At 45.9% G+C, this 13,990-nt stretch overlaps 1 protein-coding gene across 1 annotated transcript in view; it reads left to right on the forward strand.

The window, feature by feature from the left end:
- The window catches only part of NUP50 (nucleoporin 50), a 1,722,767-nt gene that overhangs the window by 181,290 nt on the left and 1,527,487 nt on the right, over window positions 1-13,990 (forward strand). The window contains exon 3 of the mRNA XM_044088085.1: window positions 4,236-4,319. Coding sequence (XP_043944020.1) covers window positions 4,236-4,319 — 84 coding nt within the window. The remainder of the gene's footprint in view (window positions 1-4,235; window positions 4,320-13,990) is intronic.

Here is a 13,990-nt window from a genome sequence, read left to right on the forward strand (position 1 = left end):
ATGCTTACCATGTGAAAATGGACAGGGCATCCAGGAGTCACCTACGCTTCCGGCTGGGAGCCAGTCATTTCCACTTTCGAGCCCTGCCCTTTGGTCTCACCACAGCCCCCAGGGTGGTCACCAAGTGTATGGCGGTGGTGACTGCTCACTTGAGACGTCAGGGATACAAAGTGTTTCCTTATCTGGACAACTGGCTCCTTACCGGCCCCACCAGGCATCAACTAGTCGAAACCAGGGACGCTACCATCACTCAACAGTTTGGTATAACACTAAATTGGGAAAAATCTGCTTTGTTGCCCTCGCAGCGTGTCACCTTTATAGGCGCAGAATTAGACACCAATCGAATGCGAGCATTTTTACCGCAGGAGAGGATCAGAGTCTTACAGGAGATACACATCCTGATGCCCCTGAGGAAAGTGAAGGCGAGATGGGTTCTCCAACTCTTGAGGACCATGGCAGCAAAGATTTAGTCCCTCTAGCGAGATTGCACATAAGACTTCTCCAATGGCTCCTCTTTGTTCAGTGGTCTCACCAAAAATTTCCACTTTCTCACCCCATTTTGCTCATGGACAGATGCAAACAGGACCTCAGTTGGTGGCTTTGCACCAACAATTTGGACGGGGGAAGGCCCTTCGTTCCACCCATCCCAGTTGCCACAGTTGCCATGGATGCCTCCCAGATGGGGTGGGGGGGACAATGTCTTGGCAGGATAGTCCAAGGCACGTGGCAAGAGCACGAGATACATATGCATATCAACGTCCTAGAGATGAGCAGTGCTACTTGTGTTGCAGGCATTTCAGAGCATTCTACCTCTAGGGACGATTGCAATACACTCTGACAAAATGTCAGTAGTGTGGTATCTAAACAAGCAAGGGGGGAACCAGGTCTTACCCCCTGTGCAGAGAGGCCATGCGAGTTTGGCAGTGGGCAGTAACTTCCCAACAGTTTCTGATGGCAACGCACATTACAGGGAAGTCCAATGTGATTGCAGACAGGCTAAGCAGAGCTATTCTGATGCCTTAAGAGTGGTCCCTGAATCGCCTATTTGCAGAGTGAATCTTCAGCAGATGGGGTCAGCCTTGCAGCGACCTTTTTGCCAGCCCCCTCAATGCAAAATGCAGCAGCTACTTCACGCTGATCCCCCACAGGGGGAGTCACCCAGGGATGCTCTGGTTCATGATTGGCCCTCTGGTCTGCTTTATGCTTACCCACAGTTTCCCTTACTGTCAAAGGTGATTCAGAAAGTGCAATCCTTGGGAAGCAGAATGATTCTGATCACTCCACACTGGCCTTGTCAAGTCTGGTTCCCCTTTCTTCAACCATGCATTGTGGATACTCCTTGGATTCTGGACCCTCAACCAGATTTACTGACGCATGTCGGGATAGTTCCACCCCTCCCTGATGACCCTCCGGTTGACAGCCTGGCTACTCCACTTCCATAGTTAGGCTTCATAAATTCTCACCGGAAGTGGTTCGCATATCTTCCTCTCCTAAGCCATCTACAAGGAAGATTTATTCTAGCAAATGGAAGAGGTTTTCTATTTGGGCGCATACCCAAGGAATTGATCCTTACACAACTCCAATTGCTTCAGTCTTGGAGTTTTTGTCTATGCTTTTCCATCAGGGTTCCGCATCAGCTGCCATCAATGTTTAATTGGCAGCGATCTCTAATTTTCATGTTGCTAATGAGCATAGTCTCATGGCTCATAGACTCTGCAAGGCTTTCCTGAAGGGTACTCTGTTACTCCGTCCCCCAGTCTCCGAACCGATCATACCCTGGGATCTCAAATTTGTTCTACAAGCCCTTACTTCACCACCTTTCGAGCCTGCAGCTACCTGTGAATTGAAATTCTTGACCTGGAAAACAGCCTTCTTAATGGCAATCACTTCAGCAAGGCAAGTTTCAGAAATTCAAGCCCTCTCCATCAAACCTCCATACTTAATCTTCCAAAAGGACAGGGTTTCTCTTAGACCAAACCCTTCGTTCCTTCCTAAAGTGGCTTCCGTGTCTAATCTTCATCAGTCCATTGAGTTGCCTGTGTTCTTTCCTCATTTTTCAAACAAGGCAGAATTTAAATTTCATCAGTTGGATGTACACAGTTCAGTTTCTATCTGCACCAAACAAAAGATATCCGGAAGTCTGATCAACTGTTTGTCTCCTTTTTGGAAAACAAAATGGGGTCCCCGGTCTCCAAGATCACCCTATCCAGATGGATATCTAGTTGCATTTCTTTCTTCTACCACGCAGGAGGAAAAGATCTGCTATTTCCAGTCAAGGCTCACTCTACTCGGGCTGTTTTTACATCTACAGCCTATCAAGCCAGATTGTCAATGGATGATATATGTGCTGCAGCTACTTGGGCTTCTCACACATTTGTTTCTCATTACAAATTGGACGTGGTTTCTAGGGGGCAGGTCGTCCTTTGGCTTCACAGTTCTCAGGAGCATCTTCCTATGAGCCACCCAGGATGTAGGTGCTAGGAACGCTGTTTCACTGGTAAGAATGTAGGCGAGCTAGGACTACATAACATCAAGAAGTTATGTACTCACCATAACTTTCAATGTATGTAGTCCATCTCTCCTCACATTCTTACTTACTCTCCCACCTTCCCCCCTTCCTGGAGGATCTGGAGGTAGGTTTCTATCTACAGAGTTCCCCTTACTTTAGCTTATTTTTTTATTTGAATGTTGTGTATGCATGGGGTATGAATGAGTATTGCAGCAAACTAGATCTGGGGAATATGGATCAGTGCACCATGGGATACCTGCTTAGCCCAACCAATAGAAGACTTTGAGCTAGAAAAGTTTGGCTGAGTAAGCCGATATTCGGCTCTGAACCCACTGGTAATGTGAGGCAGGATGGACTACATACATCGAACGTTATGGTGAGTACATAACTTCTTGATTTTTATGATCACTGCTGCAGTAGCTGCTCCCCCTCTCCACGTGTTTTTGCCAGTTTGCAGAGCTTTATTTTTTTTTGTCGTAGAATAGTTCTTGTTGGAGCTTTAGCCTTCCTCTGTGTTGCCATGAAAGTTCTAAAAAGGCTTGGCTCCCAAACCGGACTTAGTTCAGCTTGAGCCAGCTAACATTTTAGGAGGTATGGAATGTATTCTGAAAGCTTTGCAAGATGGCTGTCTGTTATATTCTTAGCAAGATATAATCCACATGGCCCAGAGTACTGCAGCAGCAATCATTCGAACATCTGCTGTCGTGGTAAGGTAGCTTGTGCAACTGCTATACTTTTTTTTTCTTGTTTTATAGTTCAAACAGCTTTACTGTACTTGATCGTTTTTTGCTTGTGTAAGTTCATATGTAAGTTTTTAGGCTTGCAGTCCAGGGAGCTTGAGGAGCCAAACTCAAATTCGCACTTTACCCAAACACTGTCCGATGAAATAAGGTGTTAATAGTGAAACAGAACTGCAAACATTTCTTTACTGAACATTATGCACTCTTGCTTTTTCAAATCTGCAGCTGTGCTGTCCAGTGACTGTGCAGGAGTTTGGAGACCAAAAATTTATTTTAAAATGCAGAAACCTCCTTGCTGGTGTTAACGTTTCTATTGGCCACCTAGCCAGGAGCAAGTATCCTGTATAGTGTGCTGATACTCAGTGGAGAACTACACACAAGCACTAAAGATGGTCAATGTGTCTTGTACATTTTGAAAAGTAACTTTAGATTAATACGATGTACGAAACTCCTGGCTGACATTTGCTGACCTGACTATTGTCTGTACTAATGTACCATAAAATACATTTTCTTCTTACAAAAGTAGGGCAAATATTAAAGCAAAAATCCACGAGGTGCTACACATTCAGGGACAGTAGCTCTGTGCACTTTAGTACAAGTAGAAATGCAGGACCCTGAGATGAGAGAGCAAAAGTAACTTTAAAAAAAAAAAAGATCTTGGAATAAAGACTGCGATTGGTGAGTTTCCCCTTTATGTAACATAAAAAAGCACGGATTCCGGTGTAATGCTTGCACGCTTTCCATCAAATCAAACTCCAGAACAACCGCTCGCAGCCTTCACTCTCGGTGCTGCCAGACCACATCTCTCTGTGAAGTTTTGGTAGAAGCTTCTATATGGAGATCTTGCATGTATTAAGGAAATTAATTTCTGAAAATTTAATCACTTGAGTGCGTTTTATTTCTTGTGAACACACTTAAAATCACTTCACTTAACCAAAAAAAAAAATAAAGTTTGCATTATTTTATCATTTGTTTTTTCCTCTCAGGCGGGAACATTTTCTGTGGCAACTGAAGAGGTGTTGAAGAACCGACCAATTAAAAAAGCAAAACGGAGGACAGCTGGATCAGAGGTACCAAGTGTATATATTTTGTATTGATTTTATCAGTTGAATTACTTGACAAACTTAACGTTTGAAAGATGTTTTTTAGGCAGTCCACTTAACATTTCATTCATCTCTCCTTTTTTTTTTTTTTTTTTTTTTTTTCAGTTTTTCTAGTTGAAAAACTATCTTAAATGGGAATTGTGTGTCTCTACCCATCATAGTGACAGGGTCATATTCCATGATGTTGGGGGCATTGCTTTGGATAGCAGTACCCAGGTGTGGAGGTTGAGTGCACATGTGGAGGAGCCCACTTGCATACCTTGAGAATGCATGTCTGACAGGATGGGTTTGTGTCTAGAGGTGTGAGCACACTTGGAGGTAGTCTGTATCCATGTGTGCACCTGGAGATTGTGCACTCAGATGTGAATTAGTGCGTGTTTGCATGTGCCTGAAGATGGGCGGCGCAGTGGTGCAGCGGTTAATGCTGTCACCTCACAGCAAGAAGTTCTCTGGTTCGATTCTCTGCCGGGGTGCCTTCTGTGGGGAGTTTGCATGTTCTCCCTGTGTTCGCGTGGGTTTCCTCCGGGTACTCTGGTTTCCTCCCACATTCTAAAGACATGCATCTGGAGCATTTCTCCCCGGGCCTCTGCTGAAAACAGGATCTGTGGAACCTAGTCGGACTTTCCCAGTCAACAAATGTTAAATAAAATAAAAATGTGCACAGAGATGTGCTTTAGTGTGCATTGAGATGAATTTGCACACACACGAGTAAAGATCTGTGTGGGCATGCAGATGGGTTGATGTGCCTGCACTTGGAGACTGTGTGCACACATGCCTCGATTGTGTGCATGTATCTTGATGGGCTTGTGTGTCTAGAGGTGTATGCATGCATCAGGAGGTGTATGCGCACTTCCTTGGAGGTTCTTTGTGTGTACACGCTAAGATGTGCCTTGCAGTGTGTTGGTGTGTGAGGGTGTCTCCATGGTAGGTGTGAGCTCACCTGTCGAGATTGTCCATTTGTGCTTGCTCCTGTAGATTATGCGCGTGTGCCGAGATGTGCATTGGAGTCTGAGAGTGCACTTTGAGGTAGTCTATGCATACCACACACCGAATACATATGCGCAAACATTGAAGAAAATGTGGTCAAACAGCAGCAATTATTGATCTGGAATATTTCCAGTAGTGTTCTAACTAGAGAGGAAGAGCAAATTCTGGAAAAGGGACTATCCTATATCCCAGCACAATCGGCTGATATATTGGACTATATTTTGGACATAGTGTTTTATGAGTTGTCTTCTTTTGGCTTTTTCCCGGTTAGGGGTCGCCACAGCGGTTCATCTGTCCGTTCAGGATTGGCAGTGGAGTTTTACGGTGTCTAGTTGCCAGCCTGGCACCCAACCTTCCGCAGAAGGCGCACACACACCTAGGGCCAATTTAGTGTCCAATTCACCTACTGCATGTCTTAGGGATGTGGGAGGAAACCGGAGCACCCGGAGGAAACCCACGAGACCACAGGGAGGACATGCAGACTCCACACAGAAGGCACCCCAGCCAAGAATCGAACCGGACAACCTCTTGCTGTGAGGCGGCAACACTAATCGCTGCACCACCGTGGCCGCCCTTTTATGAGGTCAGTAACTCTGAAAATTATTTATGGTAGTGATGCACCCAATGACATTTCTAATAAGAATGTGAACTTGATGAAACCTAGCACGTATACACCTGTGAACCATCCAGTTTTGAATGTATGAGAAGTTATGTATTGATGCTATACATGATGCATTTTAAAATGAGTCAGATAAAGTTGGTAGAAGAGAATTTTATAATGTAAACTGATGAGAGGGCTGCTTTAAAGTCTTTACAACATACTAGAAGTATTTGTATACGACCTGCTGATAAAGGAGGTCCTATTGTGGTCATGGATAAAGCGTTTTATGTTTTGAAAATGAATGTTAGATGACCAGATTTCTTATAAGAAAATATCACATGATGTAGATAGAATAATGGCTAGGATTAATAGCACTTTACTAGAAGCATTAACATTGAGATTACTTGAATATGAGTTGTGTAGTTATTTTAGTGTTGAATACCCACTAAATACCTATAATGCAAGGTGCACCTAAAATACATAAGGATCCATCAGATCCACCAATGAGACCTATAGTCTCAGGCAAAGGTTGGTCTACTGAGCCACTTTCCATACATCTTGAAAAAGTTTTGAGGCACTTAGTAGACCAAAATATATATATAGTTAGAGATTCCAAGTATTTTTTAGATAATTTGTATCCTTTTCAACATAATATAGGTGAATTAAAGGGGTGTATTATGGTTGCACTGGATGTTCAATCCCTTTTTACAGCCATACCTAATGAACCCAGGCATAGCTATGTTACAGAAATATTTGGAGAAATTCTCCACTTTTGACCAGGCCAAAATAGAATTGTTGGCATTTTTAATAGAAATAATATTGGAGAATATTTTTTTTTGTTTGAGAATCAATTATGTCCAGAAGCACGGAGTAGCCATGAGCACTTCGTGTGCTAACAGTTATGCCAATATTAGTGATGGCAGAGAGGGAGCAAGAGCATGTGTTGAATGGTTTATATAAAGAAAATGTGAAATTTTATAGACTGTTTGTGGATGACATTTTTCTTTTACGGGGAGGAACAATAGAATTGCTACAGACATATCGGATATGATATGTGATATGAGTGTTTCTTAGGTTCACTATGAAATATTCACACACTAGATGAGATTTTTTGGGCATTACTATTAATAGCCTGAGTGAGGGAGAAGTTACCACAAAAGTATACAGGAAAGAGTGCTATAGAAACAGTTTGTTTAGAACAAGTATGCACCCTCAACACATTTGATAATGTGACGAAAGGGCAAGGTATGGGGTATCTAGATTGTGTGAAACAAGATTTTGATAAGGAAGTAAATCTATTAGAACAGAGATTCATTGCTGGAGGTTATCAGAGATAAACTAAAAAAAACATGGAAATAGAACAACATCCGGCAAACCATATTTCTCAGAGAAATATGGATAGAGTCAAAACCATTAAACTGGGGAAATATCCATCCTGTAGAATGCCAGTTAAATATGCTAATATGAGAGTTGCCACTGATAAATACAGAAAGTATTGGCCTATATTGTTAGCGGATCCAGAAGTCGAGAATAGTTGGATCACATCCTTCATTTGTATATAAAAACATGAGAACTATTGAGAGAATTTTATGTCATCCTAGAAATAAGGAAGGTCTTAAAAAGGGAGTTAGTGTATGTAAAAGCTGTAACTTTTGTCAATATGTAGATACCACAGACAAATTTGTCCACCCAGATTTGGGTAAGACTTGGTTTCATGCAGAAGGCACCTGTGGTTCTGAACATTTAGTATATCTTGCCTATTGTGTGGCCTGCATGGCCTTCTATATAGGCAAAATGGACAGGATGCTTAAGTTTAGAATAAGGGAACATTTATATAATATACAGAAACAGGTCACCATGAATGCCTTGGCAAAACATGTAATGAGCACTTCACATACACGTAACTTAAGGTTTATAATGGTAGAAAACAGAAAACTAACTAGTATACTTGGGGATATTAAGAATAAAACCGAACTTAATGAAACTAAATGGATAGTAAGGTTGAAAGCTCATGAAGGTAATAGGTTTAATGATAAAATACCTATTAGACTTGTTTTTAAAAAAACGACCACTAAAAACTTGACTTGAGTGAATATATATGGTATATTTTTATATATTTAAGGATGAAGTTTGTGTATGTATTTATATAGTTATATACATTATCATTTTAAATTTTTTAAATGTTTAATTGATTAAGTGCTCAAGGATATATAGTAGATTAAGTAGTATGTTTGTCATTGTCTGAAGAAGCAGTGGGATACACTGCGAAAGTGCTCATATCTCTTGTTCAATAAAGAAGTTATTCTAAAATTGTGTCATTGTTCAGGCTTGGCACTACTACTTTTTTGCTGTAGTCTGTATGCATGTTTACAAACAAGCCCCTGGAGATTGCATTTTTGGAAGCCTGTGTGTAGGGATGTGCGCCTCTGTGTGTAGGGATGTGCGCCTCTGTGTGTAGGGATGTGCGTGGAGAATGCCTTTCTGTGTGCGCGCGGAGAATGCCTTTCTGTGTGCGCAGGGAGAATGCCTTTGTGTGTGCGCGCGCAGGTGGAGAATGCCTTTGTGTGCGTGTGTGCGCGCGCAGGTGGAGAATGCCTTTGTGTGCGTGCGCGGAGAATGCCTTTGTGTGTGTGTGCGCGGAGAATGCCTTTGTGTCCGAATGCCTGCCTTCGGTGGGTGTGTGTGGAGGATGCCTTTCGGTGGGTGTGTGTGGAGGATGCCTTTCTGTGTGTGTGTGTGTGTGTGTGTGTGTGTGTGTGTGTGTGTGGAGGATGCCTTTCTGTGTGTGTGGAGGATGCCTTTCTGTGTGTGTGGAGGATGCCTTTCTGTGTGTGTGGAGGATGCCTTTCTGTGTGTGTGTGTGGAGGATGCCTTTCTGTGTGTGTGTGTGGAGGATGCCTTTTGGTGGGTGTGTGTGTGTGTGGAGGATGCCTTTTGGTGGGTGTGTGTGTGTGGAGGATGCCTTTTGGTGGGTGTGTGTGTGGAGGATGCCTTTTGGTGGGTGTGTGTGTGGAGGATGCCTTTTGGTGGGTGTGTGTGTGGAGGATGCCTTTCTGTGTGTGTGGAGGATGCCTTTCTGTGTGTGTGGAGGATGCCTTTCTGTGTGTGTGGAGGATGCCTTTCTGTGTGTGTGTGTGTGTGTGTGGAGGATGCCTTTCTGTGTGTGTGTGTGTGTGTGGAGGATGCCTTTCTGTGTGTGTGGAGGATGCCTTTCTGTGTGTGTGTGGAGGATGCCTTTCTGTGTGTGTGTGGAGGATGCCTTTCTGTGTGTGTGTGGAGGATGCCTTTCTGTGTGTGTGTGGAGGATGCCTTTCTGTGTGTGTGTGTGGAGGATGCCTTTCTGTGTGTGTGGAGGATGCCTTTCTGTGTGTGTGGAGGATGCCTTTCTGTGTGTGTGGAGGATGCCTTTCTGTGTGTGTGGAGGATGCCTTTCTGTGTGTGTGTGTGTGGAGGATGCCTTTCTGTGTGTGTGTGTGGAGGATGCCTTTCTGTGTGTGTGTGTGTGGAGGATGCCTTTCTGTGTGTGTGTGTGTGGAGGATGCCTTTCTGTGTGTGTGTGTGTGTGGAGGATGCCTTTCTGTGTGTGGAGGATGCCTTTCTGTGTGTGGAGGATGCCTTTCTGTGTGTGTGTGGAGGATGCCTTTCTGTGTGTGTGTGGAGGATGCCTTTCTGTGTGTGTGTGGAGGATGCCTTTCTGTGTGTGTGTGTGGAGGATGCCTTTCTGTGTGTGTGTGGAGGATGCCTTTCTGTGTGTGTGTGTGTGTGTGTGTGGAGGATGCCTTTCTGTGTGTGTGGAGGATGCCTTTCTGTGTGTGTGTGTGTGTGTGGAGGATGCCTTTCTGTGTGTGTGTGTGTGTGGAGGATGCCTTTCTGTGTGTGTGTGTGTGTGTGTGTGTGTGTGGAGGATGCCTTTCTGTGTGTGTGTGTGTGGAGGATGCCTTTCTGTGTGTGTGTGTGTGTGTGTGTGTGTGTGTGTGGAGGATGCCTTTGTGTGTGTGTGTGTGTGTGTGTGTAGGATGCCTTTCTCTGTGTGTGTGTAGGATGCCTTTCTCTGTGTGTGTGGAGGATGCCTTTCTCTGTGTGTGTGTGGAGGATGCCTTTCTCTGTGTGTGTGTGTGTGTGTGTGTGTGTGTGTGTGTGTGTGTGTGTGTGGAGGATGCCTTTCTGTGTGTGTGTGGAGGATGCCTTTCTGTGTGTGTGTGGAGGATGCCTTTCTCTGGGTGGGTGGGTGTGTGTGGAGGATGCCTTTCTGTGTGTGGGTGTGTGTGTGTGGAGGATGCCTTTCTGTGGGTGGGTGTGTGTGGAGAATGCCTTTCTCTGGGTGTGTGTGTGTGGAGAATGCCTTTCTCTGGGTGGGTGGGTGTGTGTGGAGAGTGCCTTTCTCTGGGTGGGTGGGTGTGTGTGGAGAGTGCCTTTCTGTGGGTGGGTGTGTGTGGAGAGTGCCTTTCTGTGGGTGGATGTGTGTGGAGAGTGCCTTTCTGTGGGTGGATGTGTGTGGAGAGTGCCTTTCTGTGGGTGGGTGTGTGTGGAGAGTGCCTTTCTGTGGGTGGGTGTGTGGAGAATGCCTTTCTCTGGGTGGGTGGGTGCATGTGGAGAATGCCTTTCTCTGCGTGGGTGGGTGCGTGTGGAGAATGCCTTTCTCTGCGTGGGTGGGTGCGTGTGGAGAATGCCTTTCTCTGCGTGGGTGGGTGCGTGTGGAGAATGCCTTTCTCTGCGTGGAGAATGCCTTTGTGTGTGTGGAGATGCCTTTCTATGTGTGTGTGGAGATGCCTTTCTGTGTGTGTGGAGATGCCTTTCTATGTGTGTGTGGAGATGCCTTTCTATGTGTGTGTGGAGATGCCTTTCTGTGTGTGTGTGGAGATGCCTTTCTGTGTGTGTGTGGAGATGCCTTTCTGTGTGTGTGTGGAGATGCCTTTCTGTGTGTGTGTGGAGATGCCTTTCTGTGTGTGTGTGGAGATGCCTTTCTGTGTGTGTGTGGAGATGCCTTTCTGTGTGTGTGTGGAGATGCCTGTGTGTGTGTGTGTGTGGAGATGCCTGTGTGTGTGTGTGTGGAGATGCCTTTGTGTGTGTGTGTGTGTGGAGATGCCTGTGTGTGTGTGTGTGTGTGGAGATGCCTTTGTGTGTGTGTGTGGAGATGCCTTTGTGTGTGTGTGTGTGGAGATGCCTTTGTGTGTGTGTGTGGAGATGCCTTTGTGTGTGTGTGTGTGGAGATGCCTTTGTGTGTGTGTGTGTGGAGATGCCTTTGTGTGTGTGTGTGTGGAGATGCCTTTGTGTGTGTGTGTGGAGATGCCTTTGTGTGTGTGTGGAGATGCCTTTGTGTGTGTGTGTGTGTGGAGATGCCTTTGTGTGTGTGTGTGTGTGGAGATGCCTTTGTGTGTGTGTGTGGAGATGCCTTTGTGTGTGTGTGGAGATGCCTTTCTGTGTGTGTGTGTGTGTGTGTGGAGAATGCCTTTCTGTGTGTGTGTGTGTGTGTGGAGAATGCCTTTCTGTGTGTGTGTGTGTGGAGAATGCCTTTCTGTGTGTGTGTGTGTGTGTGTGTGTGTGTGGAGAATGCCTTTCTGTGTGTGTGTGTGGAGAATGCCTTTCTGTGTGTGTGTGTGTGTGTGTGTGTGTGTGTGTGTGTGTGGAGAATGCCTTTCTGTGTGTGTGTGTGGAGAATGCCTTTCTGTGTGTGTGTGTGGAGAATGCCTTTCTGTGTGTGTGTGTGGAGAATGCCTTTCTGTGTGTGTGTGTGTGTGTGTGGAGAATGCCTTTCTGTGTGTGTGTGTGTGGAGAATGCCTTTCTGTGTGTGTGTGTGTGTGGAGAATGCCTTTCTGTGTGTGTGTGTGTGTGGAGAATGCCTTTCTGTGTGTGTGTGTGTGTGTGTGTGTGTGTGTGTGTGTGTGGAGAATGCCTTTCTGTGTGTGTGTGTGTGTGTGTGTGTGTGGAGATGCCTTTCTGTGTGTGTGTGTGTGTGTGTGTGGAGATGCCTTTCTGTGTGTGTGTGTGTGTGGAGATGCCTTTCTGTGTGTGTGTGTGTGGAGATGCCTTTCTGTGTGTGTGTGTGGAGAATGCCTTTCTGTGTGTGTGTGTGTGTGTGTGGAGAATGCCTTTCTGTGTGTGTGTGTGTGGAGGATGCCTTTCTGTGTGTGTGTGTGGAGGATGCCTTTCTGTGTGTGTGTGTGTGTGTGTGTGTAGGATGCCTTTCTGTGTGTGTGTGTGTGTGTGTGTGTAGAATGCCTTTCTGTGTGTGTGTGTGTGTGTGTGTGGAGGATGCCTTTCTGTGTGTGTGTGTGTGTGTGGAGGATGCCTTTCTGTGTGTGTGTGTGTGGAGGATGCCTTTCTGTGTGTGTGTGTGTGTGTGGAGATGCCTTTCTGTGTGTGTGTGTGTGTGTGGAGATGCCTTTCTGTGTGTGTGTGTGTGTGTGGAGATGCCTTTCTGTGTGTGTGTGTGGAGGATGCCTTTCTGTGTGTGTGTGTGTGTGGAGGATGCCTTTCTGTGTGTGTGTGGAGGATGCCTTTCTGTGTGTGTGTGTGTGGAGGATGCCTTTCTGTGTGTGTGTGTGTGTGTGTGTGTGGAGGATGCCTTTCTGTGTGTGTGTGTGTGTGTGTGGAGGATGCCTTTCTGTGTGTGTGTGTGGAGGATGCCTTTCTGTGTGTGTGTGTGTGGAGGATGCCTTTCTGTGTGTGTGTGTGTGTGTGTGTGTGTGGAGGATGCCTTTCTGTGTGTGTGTGTGTGTGTGGAGGATGCCTTTCTGTGTGTGTGTGTGTGTGTGTGTGGAGGATGCCTTTCTGTGTGTGTGTGTGTGTGTGTGTGTGTGGAGATGCCTTTCTGTGTGTGTGTGTGTGTGTGTGTGGAGATGCCTTTCTGTGTGTGTGTGTGTGTGTGTGTGTGTGTGTGTGGAGATGCCTTTCTGTGTGTGTGTGTGTGTGTGTGGAGATGCCTTTGTGTGTGTGTGTGTGTGTGATGCCTTTCTGTGCGTGTGTGTGTGATGCCTTTCTGTGCGTGTGTGGAGATGCCTTTCTGTGTGTGTGTGTGTGGAGATGCCTTTCTGTGTGTGTGTGTGTGTGGAGATGCCTTTCTGTGTGTGTGTGTGTGGAGATGCCTTTCTGTGTGTGTGTGTGTGGAGATGCCTTTCTGTGTGTGTGTGTGTGTGGAGATGCCTTTCTGTGTGTGTGTGTGTGTGTGGAGGATGCCTTTCTGTGTGTGTGTGTGTGTGGAGGATGCCTTTCTGTGTGTGTGTGTGTGTGTGGAGGATGCCTTTCTGTGTGTGTGTGTGTGTGTGGAGGATGCCTTTCTGTGTGTGTGTGTGTGTGTGGAGGATGCCTTTCTGTGTGTGTGTGTGTGGAGGATGCCTTTCTGTGTGTGTGTGTGTGTGGAGGATGCCTTTCTGTGTGTGTGTGTGTGTGTGGAGGATGCCTTTCTGTGTGTGTGTGTGTGGAGGATGCCTTTCTGTGTGTGTGTGTGTGGAGGATGCCTTTCTGTGTGTGTGTGTGTGGAGGATGCCTTTCTGTGTGTGTGTGTGTGTGTGTGTGGAGGATGCCTTTCTGTGTGTGTGTGGAGGATGCCTTTCTGTGTGTGTGTGTGTGTGTGTGTGTGTGTGTGGAGGATGCCTTTCTGTGTGTGTGTGTGTGTGTGTGTGTGTGGAGGATGCCTTTCTGTGTGTGTGTGTGGAGGATGCCTTTCTGTGTGTGTGTGTGGAGGATGCCTTTCTGTGTGTGTGTGTGGAGGATGCCTTTCTGTGTGTGTGGAGGATGCCTTTCTGTGTGTGTGTGTGGAGGATGCCTTTCTGTGTGTGTGTGTGTGTGGAGGATGCCTTTCTGTGTGTGTGTGTGTGTGTGTGGAGGATGCCTTTCTGTGTGTGTGTGGAGGATGCCTTTCTGTGTGTGTGTGTGTGGATGCCTTTCTGTGTGTGTGTGTGTGTGTGTGTGTGTGGAGATGCCTTTCTGTGTGTGTGTGTGTGGATGCCTTTCTGTGTGTGTGTGTGTGGATGCCTTTCTGTGTGTGTGGATGCCTTTCTGTGTGTGTGTGTGTGTGTGTGTGTGTGTGTGTGTGTGGAGGATGCCTTT

Source organism: Protopterus annectens, chromosome 11.part0, assembly GCF_019279795.1.
Source record: "Protopterus annectens isolate FY-2018-M chromosome 11.part0, PAN1.0, whole genome shotgun sequence".
In the NCBI taxonomy this organism is placed as follows: domain Eukaryota; kingdom Metazoa; phylum Chordata; order Ceratodontiformes; family Protopteridae; genus Protopterus; species Protopterus annectens.